Raw genomic sequence first — 27,090 nt, forward strand, 5'->3', positions numbered from 1 at the left:
ATATTTAAACTTCGGGCCGGCCTGTGGCTCACTCGGTAGAGTGCGGTGCTGATAACACCAAGGCCATGGGTTCGGATCCTATATAGGGATGGCTGGTTGGCTCACTAGCTGAGCATGGTGCTGACAACACCAAGCCAAGGGTTGAGATCCCCTTACCGGTCATCTTTTTTAAAAAAATAAAAATAAAATAACATAAAATAAAATAAATAAAAGTTACCAGTTTATTACCAGCCAGCTGCCAAAAAAAAAAAGTTCCCAGTTTTGCCCTCCTGTTTCAATCTTTTCTGCTGTTATTTTTTTCCTATATGCCATTGAAAATGAGGGGAGAAATGTGGTTTAAAGCTCTTGATATTTCAGATAGATTTATTCTTATTGTAGATCTTAGCAACCTCAGCATATAATTTTTTTCTTTCCTTATTAAGTCAAGTTTTCCTTTTCACTTAAAGGAAGCACTATATGGCTTCTCTTCAGCATATCTGAATTGCCAGCATCACTACTCTTGTGCTTTGAGGCCGTTATGAGGTAAAGTAAGGGTTACTTAAACACAAGCACTGTGATGTCAGTTAACCTGATAACCTTGATGCTACTAAGTGACTAACGGGCGGATAGTGTATACAGACAGTGTTGATGTGCTGGACAGAGGGATGACTCATAGGGTGGAGCAGGATGGTGTGAGACTTATTCATGCTACTCAGAACAGTGCCCAACTTAAAAAACTTATGAATTGTTTATTTCTGGCATTTTCCATTATTATTTTCAGACTGCAGTTAACCATGGGAACTGAACCTGTGGTAAGCAAAACCACAGATAATGGGGAAGTACTGTATTATTAAGGTGTATCTTAAACATGTTGGCTAAAGTGGGCTGGTTTCAAGATAAGCTAAGTGAGTTTAGTTTAAATTTACTTACTATAGCTGAAGGGAAGAGCAGTCCAACCAAGAAGTTGGAGGTCCAGTTGGAACAACCAGCCACTGCCATTGCAGCTGGGCGGGGTCCCTGGCTGAAGAGTTCAGCCACAATAAACCAGGGAATGGGGCCTGGTCCAACTTCAAAGAAAGCCACAAAGATCAAGATAGCTGCAATGCAGACATAGCTCATCCCATTATATTCACTCTATAAGAGGAAGGAACACAGCAAAGTTAATAAGACAGCACAATCTAGAATCCAGCTTTCCAGAGATGAGTACTGGGTAAATGGCAAGCTCCTTCTGTCCTGTGAAATAATTGGCCTTGACGTCAAAAGCCTTGGGTATGTAAGTACCGTGTATGTCATTTTACACTTAGACCATTTCATCATTTATAAAATAGGATTACCTCAAGAATTAAATTAGATAATGTAGGCCTGACTGGTTAGCTCAGTTGGTTAGAGCATGGTGTTGATAATACCAACCTGGGTTTCATCTCTGTACTGGCCAGCCACCGAAAATTAAAATAATAAATAAATAAATTAGATATGTATTTTACAAGCTATAATGTTTTATAAACGTAAAGATTATAACAGTTTACTTATTTCTAATGATCCACCTTTTTATTAAAACTCTAGGCATGTTGCTGCTCTCAAATTTGACTTTGTTGATAACCTACAACCTCAACCCACCCACTGTTACAGAGTCAACTATAACCTCTCTCCTTCCCCCTCCCCCTCCCTTTCCTTCACGCAAAGAGCACTCCCTAGGGCCTGGCCCGTGGCTCACCTGGGAGAGTGTGGTGCTGATAACACTAAGGCCAAGGGTTCGGATCCCTGTATAGGGATGGCCAGTTAGCTCACTTGGGGGGGTGTGGTGCTGACAACAGCAAACCAAGGGTTAAGATCCCCTTACTGGTCATCTTTTGAAAAAAAAAGAAAAAAAGAGCACTCACCCTTAATAACAAAGAAACAGTCATGAGGATGGAACAAAAAGCCATCCCGCCAAGGCCTATCATATGTAGAGTTCTTCTTCCGGCCCTTTCCACCAGAAACAGCTAAAAAAGAAATTTTAACATGAAACTTCTGCTCTCTCTTTCACGAGAATATTGTATGAGCTACTTGAAATGTGTTTTACCAATAGCAGGACACTTCTCAATTTCCAAGTTTAAAGCATTCTATATCCCCTCTATAACTCCCCTTTCTCAATCATCCCATATTTGCTTGAAAAGCAAAGACTACTTATACCCATCATTCAATGTATCTCTTTTCTCAAAAGGGAATTAAACAAAAAATGGTTTAATTAGATCATAGTAGGGATGCTGAAGGACATGCAATTCATCTTTGAACATCTATAGCAAGAATTCCTCTTTTCTCCACGCCCAAATTATCAAACCATCCAACTTACAGAAACTACAGTGAAGACAGTATTAACCACACCCGCACCAATGGTGGCATAGATTGGCTCCTCAACACCTGCATCTTCGAAGATTCCTGTTGAATAATAGAACACCTAATAGGAAATAAAAGATGCAACTTTGATATAATTGTGTACCAGTTAAGTAAAACCCTCAAAAAATAAACTCAAAAGTCCCAGGAGGTAAGGAGTCCTTTCCAGAATTTTGATGCAATCACAGTATCCTTTCTCCAAATGAATTACCTTGTATCTTATCTCTATTCTCAGTTCTTCTTGATTCTAGATAGTTCCATATTTTCTTCTAACTATGCATATTCCCACTGCTCCATTTACTGTTCTTCATATTCACTTTTTAATTTATGTAAAAATTTAATTAAGTCCTACTAAGTGCTTTTTCAATGAACTCTTTTCCAAACACTCACAACAATGATAGGCACAAACTGATGACCTGATTCAATAGTGAAGAAACTGAATAACGTTAATCTGCTCATTTAATAAGAAGCGGAACCTGTTCTGAATTTCCCAGCCCTAGGCCCTTTCCAAGTGTTTTAGGAAGTAATATTGGCTACTATTTTTATTTAATATATACTATTAAATAAAATACTATTTTATACATTTTTACTATTTGCTAGGCACTGTGTGAAAACGTAGGGTTGCTACAACTACAATAGTTAAAAAGATATTGCCTCCATAGCAATATTTCTCAGTGTTTTTGATGAATATGTGCCTCTACATAGGGATTTACCTTCTCAAAAAATAACTTTTCAAGTACCTAGTACTTGCATATTTATGTTTTCTAAAATAAAATTACAGTTGTGCTTTTTGATACCGAGATTTATAGTGTTATCTTCATTGAAAACTGCTGCTCTCTGGGCCAGCCCCGTGGCACACTCGGGAGGGTGCAGTGCTGGGAGTGCAGCATTGCTCCCGCCGCGGGTTCAGATCCAATATAGGAATGGCCGGTGTGCTCACTGGTTGAGCGCGGTGTGGGCAACACCACACCAAGGGTTGCGATCCCCTTACCAGTCACGAAAAAAAAAAAAAAAAAAAAAAAAAAAAGAAAAGAAACTGCTGCTCTGGAGCTAGACTATTTTAAAAAATTCTAATATAGGCTGGCTGGTATTAGAATTATAATTAGCTAATATTAATATAGTTAATATTAGCTCACTTAGAGCTTGGTGCTGATAACACCAAGGTCAAGGGTTCAGATCCTCTTACTGGCCAGTTGCCCCCAAAAATGATGACATAAAGCTTATGGGGAAAGACATCTGAACAGTTAAAACTAGCAATGAATAGTTATGCTAACTCTCTTCCTTATAAAAAGGTCTACACATCAAAACCTAATTTGTAGGGCCGGCCCGTGGCTCACTCGGGAGAGAGTGGTGCTGATAACACCAAGGCCACGGGTTCGGATCTCATATAGGGATGGCCGGTTCGCTCACTGGGTGAGCGTGGTGCTGACAACACCAAGTCAAGGGTTAAGATCCCCTTACCGGTCATCTTTTAAAAAAAAAACAAAAAAACCCCCTAATTTGTATATATGTGTATGTATACATATACACATACACACACAATATATATACTTTATAGATGTGTGTATGTGTATATATACATTATATGTGCGTGTATATATATATGTACACATGCACACATATATGTACATCTCCAACAAACTTCTTTTTGCCTCTGGAGGCTGCCCAGTACAGGGATTGAACCCCAGACTTTGGTGTTATCAGCACCATGCTCTAATCAACTGAGCTGATCAGTCAGCCCATCCAGCAAACTTCCTACAATAAAATTACTTTGCTATCTAGTGACATCAAGTTAAGTTAACCCCTACATCATCTCACCTAAAAGCAGTTCACTCTGCTAGGTAAACACTGTCCAAACTCTTATCCATCTGCCTTAAAGGGAAATTAGAAAACACTGTTTGCTCAAAGGTAGGTTGGACAAGTGACTTCCAAGCCTGCAGTGCACTGGATTTCCTTTTTACAGTTTCCAAGCCCCTTACCTATGAGAGATTTGTGATTCAGTAGACTCAGGAATTGCACTTCCTGTAACTCTGCCGCAGCCAGCTTTTGGTTAGATTATACCCAGTGCAAAACCTGCTCATTGACTAAACTGGGAAACATCTTAGTCCAACAGCAATGAATTTACGCACCATTTCCCGACATGGGAGGAGTGTGTCCTACAGAGTGCTCATCTATCATTTGTGATTTTCCCCAAGTGATCTTTTTTTGATACTGTTTTGCAGGGCCAGGAGTGGAGTGAGGTGCCTTGGGTACATTCGTTAAGGAGGCACTTATTCTCAGGGCTGGGCTGGCATCTAGGTGCCTCACTCTAGTTCCAGCCCTGCTGCTCTGGAAAGTACTGGGAGTATATTTTCGTAATATAATGTATAATGTATTATGAAGTAACATAACACAATAATATAATGCAATATAAATATACTATAATGTATAAAATGAGACTGTGATCCATCAAAATCACCTGGGAAGGCCTTTTCAAACTATCTTTCCTCTCAGGTTCTGATAAAACAGCCTCTAACTCCTCATGAGAAGCACTGCTACTTCAAATACAAGTATCCTTCTGGTGTGTTAAGCAGGAGACAAGACCAAGAACCAACTTACTATTTCGAGTGTCAAGTGCATCTTGCAAAATGCTTTGTTACAAAATCATTAAATCACAGTGATCAAAGACTAATGGAAAATCCTCAGGGCATGAATAACTATTTAAAGAGGTGGGACAAAGGTGCTCTTCATATCCGAATATTTTATCCACAAATGTATAGAGTATGTAGAAATACCCTCTCTTCCCACAACCCACGCAGAAGCAGGAAGCTGATATTTGCATAGACTACAAGGGCTACCTACCTAATGCTAGTTTCCACTTTGCACCCTGTTTAAACTGACATATTCACTATTCTAATTGTAAAATATACATAGACAAAACAAAAACAAAAAACCCAAACCGAACAACATATAAAATAGATCAGAGTTAAGGAGCACTGGAAATTTTAAAAAATGAATGATCAAAGGAGAGAATGAATGAAAATTAGATAATTGTGATGCCTATAAACGGAAAAATGTCTGGAAGAGGACAAACGTTAACCATAAGTTCTACGACTACAGGTGGCTTAAATTTTTCATTTTACATGCCACTCACTCATGCTCAGGTGTTTTGAATGAAATATTGTGGGACACCTTTGACCCAAACGCAGATACTCACAGCATTGATCCCAGAGAGCTGCTGAGAGAGCTGGAGCACGATGGAAATGAGGATGGGCTGTCGGTAGCTCGGGGCTCTAAAGAGCTCCAGCACAGTGACTTGCTTTTCTTGTGACATCCTCACACTTTCATCTTGCATTTCCTGGATGTCCTGGGACACATCCTGGGTGCCCCACAATCGCTGGAGGACTGGTGAATTGAACAAAGAGGAAAGGATAAAGATAATGTGCTGCCCCCAAATTCATTTTTTCTATAACACTGCTGGGAAGAAGCCACACAAGACAAGGTGACATTGAGTGTCCATGCTTTAACTTGCCTTCTCACCTATTCTTTAGGGGTTGAAAGTTTGACTCAGGGGTAATCAGAAAACTCTTCACTTGGGTTCTAAGGGACAGGGAAAGAGGATACAACAACAACAAAAAATCCAGTACCCTCATCCTTAAAATCAACCACAACCAAATTGCCATCTTAGGATTTAGTGTAAAGGATACTCACTCTCCTTAGCATTCTCCTCTTCCTTTCTGTTAATGAGCAAGAATCTAGGGCTTTCAGGGCAAAATGGAAGGGCTGCACTTTGTAGGACAGCTGGAATGATGGTAAAGCCCAAAAGTATGGGCCAGAGCTTTTCAGACCCCAAAATGACTTCCAGACCAAAGATCTAAAAACCAGACAAAGACAATGCTTTAAACCCCATATTTCATAGGCCGAAAATTCATTTAAAAAAAAAAGTTCAGAAAATCATTCTTTTACCACAAGATAAACAAACTTTATTTTCCTTTCTCTGTGCAGCCTGCTTCTTTAGCTACTATCTGTGAGTAGTAACAATATCTGAAACTTACAGATTATATAAGATTCTAATCTATATACATAGATTAGAATCTTATAGATTATATATAATTGACTATGTGCCAGATATTCTTTTGAGTGCTTTACTTATGTTAACTCATTTAATGAGCCACAAAACTAACACTCGTTAAGTATGGGAAGTTCTAGAGTACCTGGGCCACCAGAATCCCGATGACGATGCCCAGCTGATTGAGAGTACCAAAGGCACCCCGTAGGGCAGTAGGAGATATCTCTCCAATGTACATGGGCACAAAACCTGTGCAGAGTCCACAGAAGATGCCAATAACCAAGCGGCCCAGGATCAGCATTTCAAACGATTTAGCTAATTTACAGAATCCCATAAGGCAGCCACCTACAATGGCCAATAGGTTGACAATAAGCATTGAATTGCGCCTGTAAAATTAAGCAAAGACAAAGTGAGGTCAGCAAAGTGGTAGGCTCCCAATCCCTCCCTTTCTTTCCTCATTATTCTGCTCTTCTCCAGGCTCATATCCTCTTCCAATTTTGGTCTATGTTTTCTTTTTCACTTTCTATCATCAGAACATTTCTAGGTGAAATAACTTGGATCAATGGTTTTATACCTCTTGATGCATAAAACTGACATAGCGAGCTTGTTTAAGATTCTTTCTATTAAGTCCTACCCATAAGCTTAGGATTTTAGCATGCACTGTAGGCAAGTAGTTCTCACAGTAGTCCACAAACTAACAGCATCAGAAAGAAGTTTACGGGGGCCGGCCTGTGGCTCACTCGGGAGAGTGCGGTGCTGATAACACCAAGGCCACGGGTTCGGATCCCATATAAGGATGGCCGGTTTGCTCACTGGCTGAGCGTGGTGCTGACAACACCAAGTCAAGGGTTAAGATCCCCTTACCGGTCATCTTTAAAAAAAAAAAAAAAAAAAAAAGAAAGAAGTTTACTACAAATTAAAATTCTCCCACCCCACCCAGATTTACATAATCCCTAGGTCTGAGTCTGGGGTCGGAGCCCAGCAATCTGTGTTCTAAAAAGCCCTCAGGTGATTTGATGCAAGCTAAAGCTTGAGAAACCACTGCCCCAGGCAAAATTCTGACATAGCTGGTCCGTGAACACACTCAAGAGACATTTTTGGACCAGTGCTAACCTTTTTATGCTTTTTACTGCATTTCATGCAATGTAGTTGTTTAGATATCACTCACATTTCAGAGAAAAGTTATTCTACATCGCAGAAAATAATACACAAAAGGTAGTCAACTTCAATTCTCCCTCTCTAGGCTAGACTGTGGTGATGCCACTAGCAATTAGTATTGATAACCTGTATAAAATAAAGTACTGTATTTATGTGCTAAACATGGAAGGTAAAGCCACTGAAACAGCTGATAGAAGACAGAGGTAAAAGATTAACACTGTAAAACTGCTACGGGTGTTGGGAAGATCCAGCACCATGATACTGCAGCAACAGGGATTCCTGACTTGGGTAGCCCATAATAATTACCCGGAGAGCTCTGAAAAATACTGATACATGCATCCCATCCCCAGAGAGACTTATTTAATTGGCTTGGGGTGTGGCCTGGCACTGACACTTAAAAGCTCCCCCAAGAGTTCCTAAATGTGCAGCCAAGGGGGAGATCTATTGTTAAGAGAAAGATTAGTTCTCATTTTCTTTGTCTGCATTCCTTTCCCTGTTTCCCCCTCCTCTATCAAGGTCTTTTGCTAATAAAATAACTGGAAGAAAACCATGTTATGGGGACCCAACTTAAAATTGTAATGACTTCAGTAGACAGAGGTAGCCTTAAAAACCGAAACAAAATAAAAAATTAAACATTATCAAATAAAACAGGTTACTTTATTAACTTTTTAACTTGAATTCCATTTGTGTTTCTGGAGCATCTAATTGGCAAACTAAATGGTTCCTTTGTCAGTCAATACTGAAAGTATTCTACACTCTAAAGCACTTTATTAAGCTAGTGTAGAGGGAGATGATTCAATTTCCTTTTTTGGGGAAAATAATTCAGTTCAGTTATTTGGCCATTATCCACATTTACCACAGATTAAGAATCACAAAAATACTTCCTACCAACCCTGTGTAAAATAATGAAAACACTTGCATAAAACCCCAAAATTTTTTAGAAAAACGAGCAACTTTCTTATCTTGTAAACAAAGCATGTTTCTGGGAAACTCCACGGTTGACCTTACTAGAGAATAATTCTGAACTAGCCTACGCTGGAATGCTAAGGCCAATCATTCACATGGCCCACCTCTTGAAAGCCTGGGTGGAAGCTATGTAGGGTAGTAGAGCTCCAAGCAAGAGCAGTCCTATTCACGGCCCCTTGAACTAGGTTTCCCTTGATTAGAATTGCAAGTGTTCTTATTAAAATGCATCATCACCTCCCTGCCCAAATTCTCTATACTTGTTCTCAATGCAACCAGTATAGCCCACTTCCTTGCCCAGTTTCTGGTCAATACCTGCCAAAGCGGTTGACGAAGAGTCCAACGGAAAAGGAGCCAATCATACCACCAACAGAGAAAATGGCCACAGACACCGACCAGAGGGTCGTGAGCAATACCTCAGAGGGAGAGTTCTTTGACCTCTCTTTCAGAGTGTAATTGAGAAAGTTTTTTATGATCTGCAAAATAAAACGGTTGGTTGGATGACAGACTGTTAAAGTTGGATGAGAACAAAAGAGACAAATTATTAGGTAGGAATCATTTCCTATCAAAGAGAACAGCATTACTATTACTTTATAGGTAGAGGATCAAGGGAATGAATAGATGGGGATGTGGAAGCCAAGGATAACCTACCGGAGTTAATGTTACTAGCTCTGAAAAGAGCAATTGATTTGTCCTGAAAATCCCAGTAGGTGGCAGCACTGACGTTCATTGCCTACCCCAGCCCTCTCCTAAGAGCTCCCTCCCCTTTCTTTATAAGTAACCCCTAAAGGATAATATATGAAGTGTATCAGCATAGGGTGAGAGGGTGAGAGGAAGAAGGGTACAGTCCCGGGTATAGGGAGAAAATGAGCTTTTTACTTTGATTAAATGACTCAATTATCCAGCATCTCACTGTAGATTTTAATAAATAATTGACTCAATCAGATTCACCCACCAATATATTCTCCCTCTTCAGTTTTAGCCAGGCTAGATACAAAGTGTTTCTTAAATTCTGAATTCTTGAAATCCTACTTAAAATAAAGAAATAACTTCCCTATTCCACATTCTATTTTTTGTTGCCAGGCACTCACATTCTCAGGAGCATTAATGACTCCAGTGTTGTAGCCATACTGGAAAGAGCCTATTGTAGCTACGGCGACAGCAAAGATCAGAGGTGGGGTGACCTGAGGGGGAGAAGAGAAACAGTCCTTAAAACTTTGGGTTGATGATTGTCTCTTGTTCATTATGGAGATATATTAGGAGAACTTGAACCATGAGTGGTATAAAAAGGACAAAAATCTAACGAGAATTATGTAATGAATGGGGAACACGAATACGTTGTACTGAAGAACTCATCTGGAGTTATATAGACAAGAATGTGGAGTTAACTTGAGAAAAGTGCCTTAGAAAATTTGGGAAGGAAGAAGTTAAGAGGAACTGGGTTAGCTGGCTTGGAAGCATTTAAAAAACCACACCAGATAAAGGCAGACAGAATTGTGCTCAAGAACTGTGAGGACAAAGGAAAACACAGCCTTAAGATTCCTAAGAACTGGGCCGGCCTGGTGGTGCACTGGAGAGTGCGCCGCTTAGGAGCGCGGAGGCGCTCCTGCCGAGGGTTCGGATCCCATGTGGAGACCGGTGCCCGCTCACTGGCTGAGCGTGGTGCGGGCGCAACACCGAGGGTTGCGATCCCGTCAGTAAAAAAAACAAAAAGGGGAAGGGAAAAAAAAAAGATTCCTAAGAACTGATAATTTTGGAAACAGCTAGATCCAGCATAGTCTAACACAGGTGACTCCCCTGCTGAAGCCAGAGCGGAGTCTCTTATCTCTCTGGACCGTGTAACCTATCGTATCTAATTTATCAAATACTGTACCCCGCACCCAGCAGGAGGAGAACACTACTGGGGGAAATCAATCAGCTATATCTCGCCTTGCTTGGCATAATTCAAGTAGGGAAGTGGGTGTTATCTTAAATTTCCTCCTTGGGGCAGCTCAATGTTTATGCCTGAGGCTGCCCAATCCCTTCAACCTTTCCTTTTCTTCAGCCCCTTTTTTCGCAGGTCAAACAGGTTAGCAGGTTGGGAGCTTCAGTTGGCAAGTTGACCTTGCCAGCAGCCTCCCAGCTGTCTCAGACCTAAGTTATCATAAGTATCCCTGAGGGTCCTGCCAGTATAAAACTCTTTCTGTTAATTCCTTCTCCTTTTCGTAAAAACCTCTTCTTTCCCTTCTTATCATTGTCTTCGAGGCCCTTTTCCTCTTCCACCCCATTTTTTTCTTCTCCATTATTTTCCTTCGTTTTCAAATAAATTTATCTTAGGGCCGGCCCGTGGCTCACTCGGTAGAGTGAGGTGCTAATAACACCAAGGCCACGGGTTCGGATCCCATATAGGGATGGCCGGTTAGCTCACTGGGTGAGCGTGGTGCTGACAACACCAAGTCAAGGGTTAAGATCCCCTTACCGGTCATCTTTAAAAAAAATAATAATAAAAAAAATAAATTTATCTTAGTGAAAATGACTTTCCCCCTACAAATACTGCATCCACAACACACAAGAATATATTAATATATCCTGCACTCGCAATCATAACCACGGTGGAGACAACTGCAATTCTTTCTCCTTAGCATCCAGAAATCATATAGTTATAGAACAGATGGCTGGACCCTGATCTGCACCCCCAAACCAACCCCAGGTCCTTTCAAGGTCTAATGCTTCCATAAAGTCTTCATGCTGGCTTTGAGATCCACACAACCAGGCAGCCCCTGATCCTCCAAACTCAACTGTCTCATCCTCAGTAGCATTATAGTTACCTAAAATAAACCCGAGAAACCAACAACTTCTCCAGGTGACTTTCCTATGAACAGTTCTGGGATAAATCCTTTATGACATTCAAAGAGAGCTGATGAAACCGTAGCATTGCAGGCTGGAGAGGAAACGAAAAGGCCTTAAGATGGGTTGGTGACACAGGAGAAAACAGAACACATTAAGACTTGCCTTTCTGAGCGTACCCCGCACAAGCCAAAACAAGCAGTAATTGTTATCATTCTTACCTTCTGTGTCCCCATGGCCCTAAACTAAGTTTTTTCAAATCTTCAATAAAGATCCAGGAGTGGGATTCCAGGAACACCTCTACCAGCCAGCAAAACCTTCAAAATTTCCTTCTCAGCAGCAAGTTCCCTCAGAGATGCTCTGTGATTCTCACCATTACAGCATCTCTGGCTGGGCTGGGATCGTGGCTATTTGTAATCTCCGTAAAGGGTGGAGCCTAGAAGGGAGGCAAACCCCCAGCCCCACCTCACACCCTCCCCAAATAATCTCATGACCTCTCGGAATTTTGCGACCTCTGTTATCAGAACTTCGTAGCTCCACCCTTAGGCAGTAACTCCTTCCCTACCCCCCCCACCCCGACTTTAAACCACTTCCTGCCACTGTCTCCACCCAGTTTTTTTTTTTCTTTCCCCCAGCTCGTCCTCATTTCTTTCCTTTTGTAATAGCAGCTACAGCCTCTTAGTTTCACAGACAAAATGCTACCAGAAAAGCCTGGAGGGAGGGCAAATGCACAATTTTTGTTTTTGCTCTCACATCAGCCTGGGATTGAATCAACCTACATAGAGATGAGAATAAATCTGTCTATATAAGGCAAAGTCGAGTGGGTGTTACTATCAGATTTAGGTTGTTTGATAGGGAGTAAGCAGAAATAATCCTATTAATATATCAGCTGCTTTTTGATTGTAGGCTGGATCTACTTTTTTTTTTTTTTTTTTTAAGTTGACCGGTAAGGGGATCTTAACCCTTGACTTGGCATTGTCAGCACCACGCTCAGCCAGTGAGCAACCGGCCATCCCTGTATGGGATCCGAACCCGTGGCCTTGGTGTTATCAGCACCGCACTCTCCCGAGTGAGCCATGGGCCGGCCCTTAGATCTACATTTTTGAAGAGGAGAGTAGCACAGGCGGAGTGAAGAAAATCGTAGGAAGAAATTGTCCAGTTGTTGGCTCTACTTGCCCTCTGATTAGCATAATTCCACCTGGGAGAAAAGAAACCTGAATTTCTAGAAGCCAGACCAACTCTCCCGGGCTTCAGAAAGGAGAGGAACAACTGAATTCACCATACCACCCATTCTGAAATCTGCAATTCTTTGCCTCTAGTCTGAGGCTTACAGGTATCTGGAAATGCAATAATTATCAAATTCAATTAAACAGATATTTGCTGAGCACATGCTATGTATCAGGTACTCTCCAAAAAGTTGGCGATTCTTTAATAAGACAAAAAAGTTCTTACCCTCAAATAATTTATACTGTTTCTCTTCTTTCTTCCATTTAAAAAATAATAAAGGGGCTGGCTGGTTAGCTCAGTTGGTTAGAGTATGGTGTTGATAACACCAAGGTCCAGGGCTTGATCCCTGTTACCAACCAGCTGCCCCCCCCCCCCGCAAAATAATAATAAATTAAATTAAAAAGGACAAGGGCAACTGATTATTACACAACTGGAAAGAATTATTAATATCCTGTCAGTTATGGACTGAGAATTTCTTGGAAGAAATTGTGAGATAAATATGTGATTACTAGGCTATACAAGAAAATTGAACAAAATGAGTAGAAAACAAATGAGAACTGAGGAAGATGAAGGACAATGAATGGAGAGAGAGCAGACTTCAGTGTGAGAGTAAACAAGCAGAACAATTTAGTTGGTATTTGGCAAGCCCAAATACCTTAATCAGTTGGGTGAGAGATAACATCAAGGCTTTTCTGGAGAACAAACATCAAGGGTCCAATTCCAAATGTCCATTAATTTTAGCCAAGCAATCCTTTCAGACCTGGAAGGGGAGGTATGTGTGAAAGAAGATCCATAAATAGATAAAAATTTTCTAGCTGGTGAGCAGGAGGAAGTGCATCTTCTTTTAGGATTTTGGTTGAAAGCCTAGAATCCAAATTGATTATACTGGACTTGAAACAACCCAGATTATTGTTGACTCCTTTCGTTAAATAAAGATATTTTCTAAATCTGATTGTTGGCTGAGAAAATTGAGGATGAGTGAATTGGTATATCCACAAAACCTTTCCTGAGGTCACACTTCCCCTTCCCCATCTCACCCTTGCCTTCCAGGAGACAGTGAGCCAAGGGTCCCATTAGTTACCACAGCAACTGAATTTAGCAGCCAAAGGAAAAAGAATATCCCATAGGGCAGCGCTGTTCAACAGAAATATAATGCAAGCCACTGGTGTAATATTGAACTTTCTAGTAGCCGTTACATTAAAATTTTTTTAAAAAAGAGAAATTGGGCTGGCCTGTGGCTCACTTGGGAGAGTGTGGTGCTGATAACACCAAGGCCACGGGTTCAGATCCCTATATAGGGATGGCCGGTTGGCTTACTTGGGAGAGTGTGGTGCTGACAACGCCAAGTCAAGGGTTAAGATCCCCTTACCGGTTCTTTTTAGAAAAAAACAAAAACAAAAAAAACCTTTCATTCCTATTTGTACAAATCTTTCCCATCCCTCAAGGGTCAATTCAAATGCAAAATTCTCCAGGCCAAAGGAAATACATTTGAAGGTTATACATGTCTTATGATAGTTACTCTATTTTATCTTAAATTTTAGGTATCTAGGTTAGAGCTCCATGGAAGCATGATCTGGCTTGGTTGTTTTTGTCAGGCCCAGAATAGAATAGAGTCCCAATACATGTTAGTTAGATCAATGAATGGCTGTTACGTGGAAGTTTTAGAAGTATGTGGAAGTTGCAAGGTGATGGAAAACCTGATGAGTTATTCTTGGGGGAGATACAGGATCCAGACAATGAAACACTAGTGGGAATACCTTTTTTTTTGATTGGTGGCTGGCCTGTATGGAGATCCAAACCCATGACCTTGGTATTATGAAGCTGCACACTAACCAACTTAGCTAACCGGCAAGCCCAAATACCTTCACGTCTTAACTGAAACATCACCTCCTTTAGGAACTTGATTCCTCACAGTCTGCTCCTGTGTCTTTTAATCATCTTTTTTGTCTGTCCCCCTAATTCACATGTGAACCCCTTAGGAGCAGGAATTTTCTGTCTTATCTCTGTTCCCAGGTGCTTCATGGAGTGCTGGATATATGAATGAACAACTGAATGAATTTATCAGCACTTGAGGTCCTACTACAGCATTTGACTTAGGAAATTTCATACAGACATGCTTCTAGGCCACACAAACAGGCCAAGGCTGACAGTGGAAGCAAGGTTAGTGGGAACATCAGCCCATAACCATGTATATGAAGTTTTCTTTTATACTACTCTACATTCTATCATTGAATACATAATATAACATTACTGGAAGACTCAGTTACAAACTATACTCATAATTGACATATTAAAATCATCATTCCATACGGTCTGAAACTAGGACAAAATATTGAAATCAGGATTGCCTTAGAAAATTTGGACATCCAGTCTTGTAAAATGTAGTGTTCTCATCAAGTCTCTGGATAATTTTTAAACTTTTAAAAATTTGTAAGTGCTTGGCACATAGAAAGGTTTAATGGTTGTTGAATTAATTACAGAACATAGAAACAATCAGCATTTTTTTCTTTTTTGGCTGGTACAGGGATCAAACGAACCCTAGACATTGGTGTTATGAGCTCTTGTCAGATGACATAAGCTAACCCACCAGCCCTCTTCTTTCTTTTTTATAGTAAATTGCAGTAGGATTTCAAATCTGCCAGCCATAGGTCCTTTTGTTTCATTAGCCATCTTGTCAGTCATAAATATAAGGATGAAAACATTGTCTGTAAATGTAAAAGTAGATAGATATTTTAATGTTGAGCAAAATTCTCTTTAAATTTTATTTGAAATTTTGTCTTATTTTTTAATAATAGTATTACTAGTCTCTAATACCAGGATCTATGGTGAACTCTGATTCGTAGAGTAGGGTAGTAATGTGAATTTGGGGGGATACAATTCAGTACGTAATACCATGCTATTGGAGACCTACTCTTTTGCATTCTTCCATCTTGAATATCCTTTCCAACTTGCTAATTCGTGATCACACTTCAATAACCAGAATCTCTTCCTTTTTGTGAAACTTTCCCAGACAAAACTAAGATCCAATTTCCTTCATGCTACCATCTATCTCAAGCATACCTATAATGTAGTAATACAATACTTACTAAATTCAATAGAGATTGTTTTCTTTTCCCTTTTTTTTTTGGTGACTGTCCAGCAAGGGGATCGGGACCAGTGACCTTGGGGTTATAAGGCTGCACTCTAACCAACTGAACTAAGTGGCCAGCCTCACAACATTTTTTTTTTTATACAAAGGTTTATTCTTAAATGTAAACAACAGGCTCCAAAACAATACTTCATTCTAGCTATACATGGCAAAAGATGTTATGGCAGGGAATCTAGATGTTTAAATAGGAATGTCATCAAGGGTCATCATTGCCTCAGGCACAAGGAATGGCTTACTTTTTGCCAGATTTCTTAGCTACACCTGAGGCCAAGGGGTCCTTCCCCTCAGCCTTTGCTTTCAGTTCTTTGAGTTTCTTCTCCTCCTTTGTTTCTGCTTGAAAGCTTTATCTTCTTCGTCCACCTCATTGGCCTGCTTCTTGGGCTGTTTCAGGGGCTGCTTCTTGCCACCTTCACCACTGGACATGGTGCCTGCCACCCCTTCCCCAGACCCTGCCACCAGAAACGCCATTGCGACTATTTGTTTACCCTTCTAAACTGTGAGCACTCTTAGGCCAGAGACTTTATTTTACCTATCTCTATATCCACAATGCCTAACAAATAAGTGATCAAAAAAGTTTTACTTAGCTGAACAAAGCATATTTAAAGTATATTCTTAGGACTGTAGAATATCTAAATAAGCTATAACCTAATTATATAACATGATTATAGAAAGGATTCATTAATTAAGGTTATGATTTATATAAATCTCAAAATATCCCTTATGTAAATTAATCCTTTTAGTATTTAGTGGATGGTGTATGATAACCAAATATATATGATATAGTTTCCTTTGTTTCCCAAGCATTGTTTTTCTTTTGGACTTAACAACAAGGTCTTTGTTGACCTAGAATATTTTATTTTGACCTAGTAAGTTAAATTTTGTTTTACCTTTGCTAGTCTTATTTCATATAAAAATACTAGTCTGCATAAAAGTGTCCTGCTTTTCCATTACATATGAATGCATTCTGCTGTTGGGTCAGTAGTTCCTCCCCCACAAGCATTGTTTCTTAATGTTCACAGGTATACTTAAGATCACAGGTATTCTAGCACATGTGAAGCTTTATTTTTAATTGGGAAAGTATAAAGTCAATCAGTCTTTGTTTCCTTCAAGCTATCCATCTCTGAAGTTCCATCTAATCAGACCGTCAAGCTCTCTGCTTGACATTTTGTTGTTGTTGTTGTTTTTCTTTTATTTTTTGTATTTTCTGCTCGACTTTTTTTAAAAAAAACTAAAACTCTAGTAATAGTCTATGGCTAGTTAACAATTGGTAAGCACATCCCACTGAGGGTTTGTTATACTTAGTCTTTAATGCTATAGGCTGTACTCCTAATCTTAAATAGGTGTCTTTAAAGGTATGCTTTTGGGGGGTTGGCTGGTTAGCTCAGTTGGTTAGAGCACCACCTTCGAAGGTCAAGGATTCAGTTCCTTGTACTGGCCAGCTGCCAAAAAATAAATAAGTGTGTGCTTTTGGTCAATATCTTATCTCTTATAACATCTCATTTTATATGTTTAGGTCTGTTTCCAATTTTGAAGTGGGCAATTTTTAAGTATATTTAGCATAGAAAATCTATTAGCATACCTTATTATTGTGTATACTACCTCAAATATGCTTTGTTATTCTTAGTTTACAAGTTTATTCCCCCAAATAGACTGAGCTTCCTGACAACAGGAACCACACCTTATACACCTCGATATTCTGAATGTCTGGCACATTTTAAGTAATGAATAAATGTTTGTTGAAAGAAGTGAATAAATGAAGAGTGACCAGGGAGTAATTTCCTAGGATTTGAATAGAACTGAACACAGGTTTAAATGTTCATATAGACTGATCATCTCTAAAAGGGATGAGTTTAGGTCTGGCCAGTTAGCTCAGTTGATTAGAGTGCAGTGTTATAACACAAAGTCAAAGGTTCGGATCACCATACTGATCAACTGCATACCCCCCCACAACAAAGTGGCTTTTAAGATATGTTTACAAACAAAGAACAGTGGCCTATATTTCTTAGATAAAAATATTCATTTGTTGAAGATAGGTGGTTCAAGTTTGATGTTACCCAGCATTAAGATGACCAATTCTCTATGCAAGTGATCTTCTCCAATCTGTGCCTCATTCATTTCATGTCTCTTCTTCTAACATCATTTCCCTCACCCTATCAATTACTTGGCATAGTACCTTACTTAAAGCTGACACTTGATAAGAATTTTGGAAGAATTAAATAATTTAATTTTAGGGACAGATAGTTCTGTAAAGGACAGAATGTATTGACTGATCATAATCTCTTCATTCTTATTGGTAAACCAGAATGCCGATTAAGAATCTATAATCTGTCTCTTGCCGATTTCACTAGCATAACCAGCCTTTTAATTTCTGCCTAAGTAGTCAACTGGGCTTGCTCTTGTTACCTCTTAATTAAAATCCAATTATTAATTTCTATTGAACAATTAATCAATTGGTAAGAACATCTATGAAAAGAACAGTCAATTTTGCTTTTTAATACTTACTGACCATACTCCTAAACTTCATTGAATATATGCCCTTATTTAATACTTACCTCCTAAGAAACTTCATTTTAAGTCTGTTTATCAATTCTAAGTAATTTCTTTTTCGGATCAGGTACTGTAATACTTGGCAGAGATTAAATTAATTCTACAACACTATAGCATCATGTGTATTATGCTTATTGTTAATAATAAATATCTCCTCCTAAGAAACTTCATTTTAAGTCTGTTTATCAATTCTAAGTAATTTCTTTTTCGGATCAGGTACTGTAATACTTGGCAGAGATGAAATTAATTCTACAACACTATAGCATCATGTGTATTATGCTTATTGTTAATAATAAATATCTACATGCTCTAAACAGGGGCTGGCCGGTTAGCTCAGTTGGTTAGAATATGGTGCTGATAACACCAAGGGTTCGATCCTTGTACTGGCCAGCCACCAAAAAACAAACAAACAAACAAAAAGAAATAAAAAGAAAATGCTCTGAACAATATATAGAAAGACAAGTAGGTCATTATAGTTGACAGAAGGAAGATCTGGGGAAAAGGAAGAACCAGGTTACTAACAGAGGAAGTGAGTGTCACAATTCAAATGCAAAAAACCACTACCTTGTACAACAGCTGCCCACAATTCAGCTCCAAACTCTCCCCAATTCCTATATGCTAAACTAATTCTGAAAGATAAGCAAGCACAGAGAAAAAAAATTTTGATGTTTATGTTCATAGACGCTCCCCAGTATTTTCATAACTGGTTTGCTTCCAGTATTAGAGAAACAAGTGACACTCTCTCCCTGCAGAGCATCTCGGTGCTTCCCTGAAATGAGCATCCAACCTAAAGGAGAAGTTCCTTCTCTGATACTTCCTCTTACTGATCACAGCTGCCTGCTACCTTGGGCAGGGCAGGCACAAATATTCTCCTTACACATTGTATATCCTGTTTAAGATTGAGCAGGATAATCTGAGACTTGGCATTATTACTTTATCTATTTCCTCTTATTGTCAACACTACAAAGAAGAGGTAGAAGAGAAAATTATTACAGCTTGGTAGGGACTGGCCTGTTAGCTCAGTTGGTTAGAGTGTGGTGCTGATAACACCAAGGTTCAGGATTCGATCCCCATCCTGGCCAGCCACCAAAAAGAAAAGAAAAAAGAAAATTGTTATAGCTTGGGTGTAGTTGACTAAGTAGAAGACTGAGGTCAAAAGAGCAAAATCTGAAGCCCAGCTAGTGTAGACAACTCACTTTTTTTTCTAATTTTTAAAATTAAAAAAATGTTTTTGGCAGCTGGTCAGTACAGGGATAGAATTCTGGACTTTGGTATTATCAGCACCATACTCTAACCAAGTGAACTAACCAGCCAGGTCTATTTATTTTATTTTTAATTGTACGTATTTGTGGGATACAGTGTCTTGTCTCAATACATGCATACACTGTACAAAGATTCACTTAGGGTAGATGACATATCCATCACCTAAACCTTTATCTTTTCTTTGTGGTGATTACATTCAAGATCCTCTTTTTTTTTTTTTTTTTAAGATCCTCTTTTCTAGCTATCAATATCATACCATTAGCGATTGTCAGCCTAGAACACTAGAACTCTCATTCTTCCTACCTACCCATAACTCTGTACCCATTAATCTACCCTTTTCCTCCCTCCCCTCACTACACCACCACTCATTTTTAATCATTCAATTTCTCTATATCTCAATTTCTGTATTTAAATTGGAGGTCATAATACCCCTCTTATGGAATTACTGGGAAAATTTAAAGAGAGAATGCTAGTGAAAAAAAAATGGATAAACACTACAGCTCTAGAAAACATTCATTCCGTCAAGTCATTTCTGCATTTTTCATCAACTATTTATTGAGTACCTACTTATGCTAGATACAGTTCTAGGTGTAGGCAATACAAATGTCACAAGACCAAGTCCCTACCCTCATAGAGCTTAAATTTTAATATGGAAGATATATGTAATGTTTTATTTTCTGTGTCAGCTTGGCTGGACCACAATGCCCATATATATGGTCAAACATTACTCTGGATGTTTCTGTAGGGGTGTGTTTAATGAGATTTACATTTAAGTTGGTGGACTTTGAGTAAAGCAGATTGCCCTCTATAATGGGGATGGGCCTCATCCAATCAGTTGAAGGCCTGAATAGAACAAAAGACTGACCTTCCTCAAGCAAGAAGAGATTCTGCCAGTGCACTGCCTTTGGACTTCAACTGCAACATCAGCTCTTCTTGGCTTTCCAAATTTCCAGTCCACCCTGCAGATTTTGAACTTGCCAGCTCCATAATTGTGTGAGTCAATTCCTTAAAACAAATTTATTTACACAAACACACTATCAGTTCTGTCTAGACAACCCTGACTAATACAGATTTTGGTACCAAGAAGTGGACTGTTGCTATAACAAAGATCTAACATATGGAAGTAGCTTTGAAACTAAGCAATGGATAGAGGCTGGAAGACTTTTGAGGTACATACTAGAAAAAGCTTAGATTGCCTTAAAGGGATTGTTGATAGGAATATGGACATTAAAGGTAAATCTGGTGAGCCTGCAGATGGAAATGAGGAATATGTTATTAGAAACTGGAGAAAAGGCAATCCTATCCTTGTTATGAAGTGGCAAAAAAACCTTGGCTCAAAATTGTTCCAGTGTTTCGTGGAAAGTAGAACTCATTTGTGATGAAATGGACATTGAGCTGAGGAGACTGATTTCTAAGCAAAGTGTTGAAAGTATGGCATACATTTTCCTTGCTGCTTATAATAAAATGTAACAGAGAGAAATAAATTATAGGAGGAATTGTTAAGCAAAAAGAAACAGAAGTTGAAGATTTGGAAAATTCTCAACCTATCCATATTACAAAAAATGAGAAAGCATGTTCTGGAGAGAACATCAAGGATGTGTCTGAAAAATCACTTGATAAAGAGATTATGGATACAAGTCATGGATTTAATCAGCTATCCCAGCAGAAGCCAGGAATAGAGATGGTGTCATTCTCATAGAAACATTGTCAGCTTGGACTAAACGGAGCAGAAATGGGACAAAATAAAGGGAGGCTATCAGACTTCTGAGATTCTACATGATGGGACAATAAAGCTATCTGGCTAAGAACATGCATTATCCTTCAACGAAAGGGAAGAATGACCCTGAAGGTGATTCATGATCAGCAGAACTGCCACTCCCACCACAGGCCCAGAGGACACAGGCTCAGGACACAAGGCTGTCTTCTCCTCAGTTTCAGTGGGCCTAGGGCGGCAGAAATGGCATCATCACACAGGGCCAAGGGGACAATGCTGCCATCCCAGTGGGCCTTGAGGGCAGATCACCCAGCCAAAAAGGATTATTCTTGAGCTTTAAAATCTAATGGAACATTGATTTCTTGGATATGATACCAAAAGTATAGGCAACAAAAGCAAAAATAGACATATGGGACTACATCAAACTTAAAAACTTTTGTATGTCAAAGGATGCAATCAACAGAGTAAAAATACAACCTACAGAATGAGAGAAAATATTTGCAAATCATATATCTGGTAAGGGATTAATATTCAGAATAAGTAAGGAACTCCTATAACTCAACAATAAAAAAATGAAATAACCTAATTGAAAAATGGGCAAAGGACTTGATAGACATTTCTTTAAAGATGATATACAAATGGCCAATAAGCATATGAAAAAATATTCAACATCACTATTAGTCAGAGAAATGCAAATCAAAATTACAATTTGATATCACCTCACACCCATTAGAATAGCTACTATTTAAAAAAAAAAGTGTTGGTGAGAATGTGAAGAAATTGGAATCCTTGTGCACTATTTAGTAGGACTGTAAAATGGTACTACTGCTATGGAACAGTATGGAGATTCTTCAAAAAAGTAAAAAATAGAACTACATATGATCCAACAATCCTACTTCTAGGTATATTTCTAAAAGAATTGAAGCAGTGTCTTGAGGAGGTATTTACATACCCATGTTCATAGTAGCACCATTCATAATAGCCAAGAGGTTGAAGCAACCCAAATGTCCACTGACTAATGAATGGATAAATGAACTGTGGTATATACATATAATGGAATATTATTCAGCCTTGAAAAGGAAAGAAATCCTGTTGCATGCAGCAACATGGCTGAACCTTGAGGACATTATACTAAGTGAAATAAGGCAGTCATAAAAAGACAAATACTGTATGATCCCACTAATACGAGGTATCTAAAATAGTCAACCTCATAGAAACAGAAAGTAAAAAGAAAAAAAAAAAAAAGAGAGAAAAGAAAGTAGAATGCTGATTACCAAGGGCTTGGAGCATGAGGAAAGGGGGACTTATTATTTAATGAGTGCAGAGTTTTAGATTTGCAATATGAAAAAGTTCTGAAGATCTCTTGTACAACAATGTGAATATACTTCACACTACTGAACTGTACACTTAAAAATGATTAATGTGTAATTAACTTGATTGTAATAATCATTTCACAATACGCATGTATTTCAAATCATGAGCACACCTTAAATGTATACAAATTTATCAATTATACATCAATAAAGTTGGAAAAAAAATTTAAATAAAAATTAAAAATATGTCTGTATAAAATTAATATAAGATAAATAAACGAAGTATTTAAAAATGGTTAAGATGCAAGTCCTCACCAGTTGCTGGTGCCCAGGAGTAAGTTGTTTTGAACTGTGAACTACTTGCTTTGCTATGTTCCCCAGGTTGCACATAGCAAAGCATCACCAGCAGCTGAGTACTGGAGCCAGGAACATTAGCCTTCTGTGAGTTTTTGAGAACTGAGTGTCGGACTGCAATTAGAGCTGGTGGCAGCAGCAGCTCAATCCAAAAGGAGGCTATGTCACCAGAGGATGGGCAATCTGAAGAACCACTGATGTTGCTGCCATCAATTTGGATTCTGAAGACGTAAACGGCTTCAACATTTTGTGCAGAAACACCTTGTATCAACGGAGGCCATTAACACAGCCAAGAGATGTGTCTGGCAACCTTTTTCTGGGACAGGCATATTTGGTATCATTCATGAAATTCTTGAGTTTTCTAGCATTGTCCCTTGCTAACCTGCCCAACACGGAGGCCATTAACACAGCCAAGAGATGTGTCTGGCAACCTTTTTCTGGGACAGGCACATTTGGTATCATTCATGAAATTCTTGAGTTTTCTAGCATTGTCCCTTGCTAACCTGCCCAACAGGAACTTCTATACTTCTTTATAAATTTACCTTTTGCAGGAGCTTCTATACCTTTTTATAAATTTACTTTTAAAATTGGTTGTTGTAATATTGAGGGGGTGAGTTCTTGAAGCCGGAAACTGTTTCTTCTGAAAATAATGTCTTCATTCAGTTACCATGAGCTAATACTATAATAAAGAATGGTTTTTGTATTGGTTCTTAAAAAAAAAAAAGTAACCATTTTTAGTTATGTGTTTTTTACTACAATAAAAAAACTGAAAGAAAAGAAAAACTAATGGAATTTACCTTGCTAGAATTTTGGACTTGCTTGGAGACCAGTCACACCTTTCTTTTTTTTCCTATTTCTCCCTTTTGGAATGGGAATGTCTATCCTATACCTGTCACACCATTATATTTTGGAAGCACATAATTTGTCTGATTTACCAGGTTCACAGCTAGAAAGGAATTTTGCCTCAGGATTAATCCTATCTTGAATCTCACCCACTCCTGATTTAAATAATATTTAGATGAGACTTTATATTTGGAATTGATGCTGGAAGGGGTTAAGACTTTGGGGGTTGTTGTGATATTTTGCATGTGAGGAGGATATGAATTTGAGTGGGGCAGAGGGTGAAGTGTTATGGGCTGAATTATGTCCTAAAAGTTATATGCTCAAGCCCTAACCCCCAGTACCTTAGAATACAACCATATTTGGAGATAGGGCCTTTAAAGAGGTTTTTTTTTGGCAACTGGCTGGTGTAGGGATCCAAACCCATGACCTTGGTGTTATAACACTGTGTTCTAACAACTGAGATAACTTGCCAGCCATGAAGAGTTAATTAAGGTTAAATGAGGTAATAGGTTGGGGCCCTATGACTGGTGGCCTTAGAAGAAGAGGAATAGGTAGGTATCAGGCATGTGTGCACACAGAGAAAAGGCCACATGAGGACACAGTGAGACGGCAGCCATCTGCAAATCAAGAAGAGAGGTCTCAGGAGAAACCAACCCTGGTCTTGGACTTCCAGCCTCCAGAGCTATGAGAAAACAAATTTCTGCTGTTTATGGCACCTGTCTGTGGTATTTCCTTATGGCAGTGTTAGCAGACTAATACAATAGACAACAAACAAACAAAAGTATAATGTCAAGTAATAGTAATGAAGCACTTTCAAGAATAGCCAGGTAAGGTGATAAAGACTTGGGGGCAGGTAGATTATTTAAGATAATGTGGTCAGGGTTGCTCTCTCAGTAGAGATAACATTGAACGGAAACCTCAATCACATGAGGGAGCGAATATCTGGGAGAACAGCACTTAAAAATGAAGGTATTTCAAATACAAAGACACCAAGAGGAAAATACATGGTTGGCATGGTGTCAAAAGGTTGATTTGGCAGGAGTGGAGAGAAGCAGTGACAGAGTGGTTGGGAGAAATGCTGTTGGCTAGAAAGATAGGAGTCTGATCATGCAAGGATTGTAAGCAGTGGTCAAAGTTCTGGATTATATTTTAAATGTGAGAAAGCCAGGAAGCTACAAAGCCATTTTAATTTTTTGAGCAAAGGCATGATGTTGTTAGTTTATGTTTTTAAAAAAAGTATTTGCTGTTGAATGGAGAATATGCTGAAGGAAAGTGCTATGGTTTGAACATGTGTCCCCTCCAAAATTCATGTTGGAACTTAATCCCCATTGTGGTGGTATTAAGAAGCAGGGCCTGGGCCGGCCCGGTGGCACACTGCTACAGTGCACCGCTTGGGAGTGTGGCGGCACTCCCGCCGAGGGTTCGGATCCCACATACAGACCGGTTCCCGCTCACTGGCTGAGCGAGGTGCGGGGGCAACACCGAGGGTTGCGATCCGTTGCTGGACACGAAAAAAAAAAGATAAAAAGAAAAAAAAAAAAAAAGAAGCAGGGCCTTTGGGGAAGTGAATAAGTCATGAGGGTGCTGTCTTCATGAACGGATCAGTGAATGCCCTTATAAAAGATGTTTCAGACAAAGTTAATTCCTTTTTTTTTGCCCTTCTTCCTTCCACCAGGTGAGGACACAGTATTCATTCTCTCCAGAGCAACGAAGTGCCATCTTAGAAGCAGAGAGAGCAGCTCTCACCAGACACCAAACCTGCCAGGGCCTTGATCTTAAACTTTCCAGCCTTCAGAAATAATTTTCTGTGAGAAATAAATTTCTATTTTTAATAAATTACTTAGCCTGTGGTATTTTGTTATAGCAGTACAAAAGGAGTAAGACAGGGCAAAGGCAGAGCCATAGAGACAAGTTAGGAAGCTACTGGCCCAAGTGAGAAATGACAGAGGGTTAGATCAGGGTGGTAGTGAGTTATTGTTGGAGTTGTAACATATTGTCAAGGTAGAACCAAGAGTAAGTGTTATATAGAGGCTGGGCATGAGAGGAAAAAAAGGAGTCAGGAATGATCCTAAAGGTTTTGGCCTCGGCAAATGGAGGACCTGAAATTGCCATTTACTTCAATCAGTAAAGCAGAGAGAGGAGTAGGCTTGAGGGGATGTCGAGCTAGGGCTGAGTCCTGGAGCTCACAGATCCCTCAAGCCCATTGTCCAGACTGGGTAACAAAACCTTCACACGCAGGTGTACGAGCTAGGTAACCGGAAAGAAGGTCCTGGGAGCCTTGGTTGAAGAAAGAGTAGTCTTTATTTCTGCACACACAGGTCTAGGAGCTAGGCAGTCCACAGAGAAACTCAGAAACTCAACTGCTACTGGCAAAGTCCAAAGAAAAACTGAGCAGCTGCCAGCAAAGTAAACATGCTCTATTTTTAGAGGCAAGCTCTCTGCCTGCCATCAGTTCAGGGCTGCTACTCCACACAACTCTAGAACACACAATAGCAACAAAACTAAAAAGATACATTGGTGCACATGCGCACTAAGTCCGCCCACACATACAATTTGTTTACAAAGAATGTGCTGCACCTGAGGTGCATGCAACTGGACCTGAGGTGAGGGGGCCTGATTAAACTATTCTATTTTCCCAACAGGGGTCAAATAGAGAGTTTTGCTTTAGACATTTTAAGTCTGAGATATTGTTAGGATATGCACTAATAATAGTTAGAATGCTTGCTTTCTCTTTTGACCCTGGATTTTGGGAACATAAAGATATAGGTCTTATGATAGGGAATGGAGAGAGACATATAAACAAGTCTTTTTTTTTTTTTTAACTAATAGATTTTTTTTTTTAGGGGGCAGTTTTAGGTTTACAGAAAAATTGAACAAAAAGTATGTAGAGTTCCCATATATTCTCTCAACCCTCCTACTAACATCTTGCATTAGTGTGGCACATCTGTTATGACTGATGAGCTAATATTGATTCATTATTATTAACTAAAGTCCATAGTTTATATCAGGGTCCACTCTTTGTGTTGTACATTCTATGGGTTTTGATAAACGTATAATGATATGTATCCACCCTTACAGTATCATGAATAGTTTCACTGTTCGAAAAGTCCCCTGTGCTCCAATCTTCATTCTTTCTTTCTCTAACCCATGGCAATCATTGATCTTTTTATGCCTGCATAGTTTTGCCTTTTCCAGAATGTCATATAGTTGGAATCAGACAGTGTTTAGGCTTTTCAGATTGGTTTCTTTCACTTAATAATATGCATCTAAGGTTCCTCCATGTCTTTTTGTGACCTGATAGTTCATTTCTTTTTATTGCTGATAATATTCCATT

The 27,090-nt window shown here is 39.2% G+C and overlaps 1 protein-coding gene across 2 annotated transcripts in view; it reads right to left on the reverse strand.

Moving 5' to 3' along the window:
• Positions 1-13,313, reverse strand: part of LOC103601074 (solute carrier family 2, facilitated glucose transporter member 3) — a 16,958-nt gene extending 3,645 nt beyond the window's left edge. Inside the window, exons 1-9 of one of the 2 annotated variants that reach the window (XM_008585457.1) lie at positions 13,230-13,313; positions 9,613-9,705; positions 8,837-8,997; positions 6,546-6,786; positions 6,043-6,205; positions 5,549-5,736; positions 2,312-2,416; positions 1,860-1,961; positions 910-1,113 (exon numbers count right to left, since the gene is read on the reverse strand). In XM_008585457.1, the coding sequence (XP_008583679.1) occupies positions 910-1,113; positions 1,860-1,961; positions 2,312-2,416; positions 5,549-5,736; positions 6,043-6,205; positions 6,546-6,786; positions 8,837-8,997; positions 9,613-9,705; positions 13,230-13,256 (1,284 nt within the window). In that variant the 5' untranslated portion in view covers positions 13,257-13,313. Of the gene's footprint in view, positions 1-909; positions 1,114-1,859; positions 1,962-2,311; positions 2,417-5,548; positions 5,737-6,042; positions 6,206-6,545; positions 6,787-8,836; positions 8,998-9,612; positions 9,706-11,568; positions 11,865-13,229 lie in introns of those variants that run through there. The other variant, XM_008585458.1, reaches the window with a different exon arrangement.
• Between the last annotated feature and the right edge of the window lie 13,777 nt (positions 13,314-27,090).

The sequence above is a fragment of the Galeopterus variegatus genome, unplaced genomic scaffold (assembly GCF_000696425.1).
Source record: "Galeopterus variegatus unplaced genomic scaffold, G_variegatus-3.0.2 Scaffold3578, whole genome shotgun sequence".
Taxonomy (NCBI): Eukaryota; Metazoa; Chordata; class Mammalia; order Dermoptera; family Cynocephalidae; genus Galeopterus; species Galeopterus variegatus.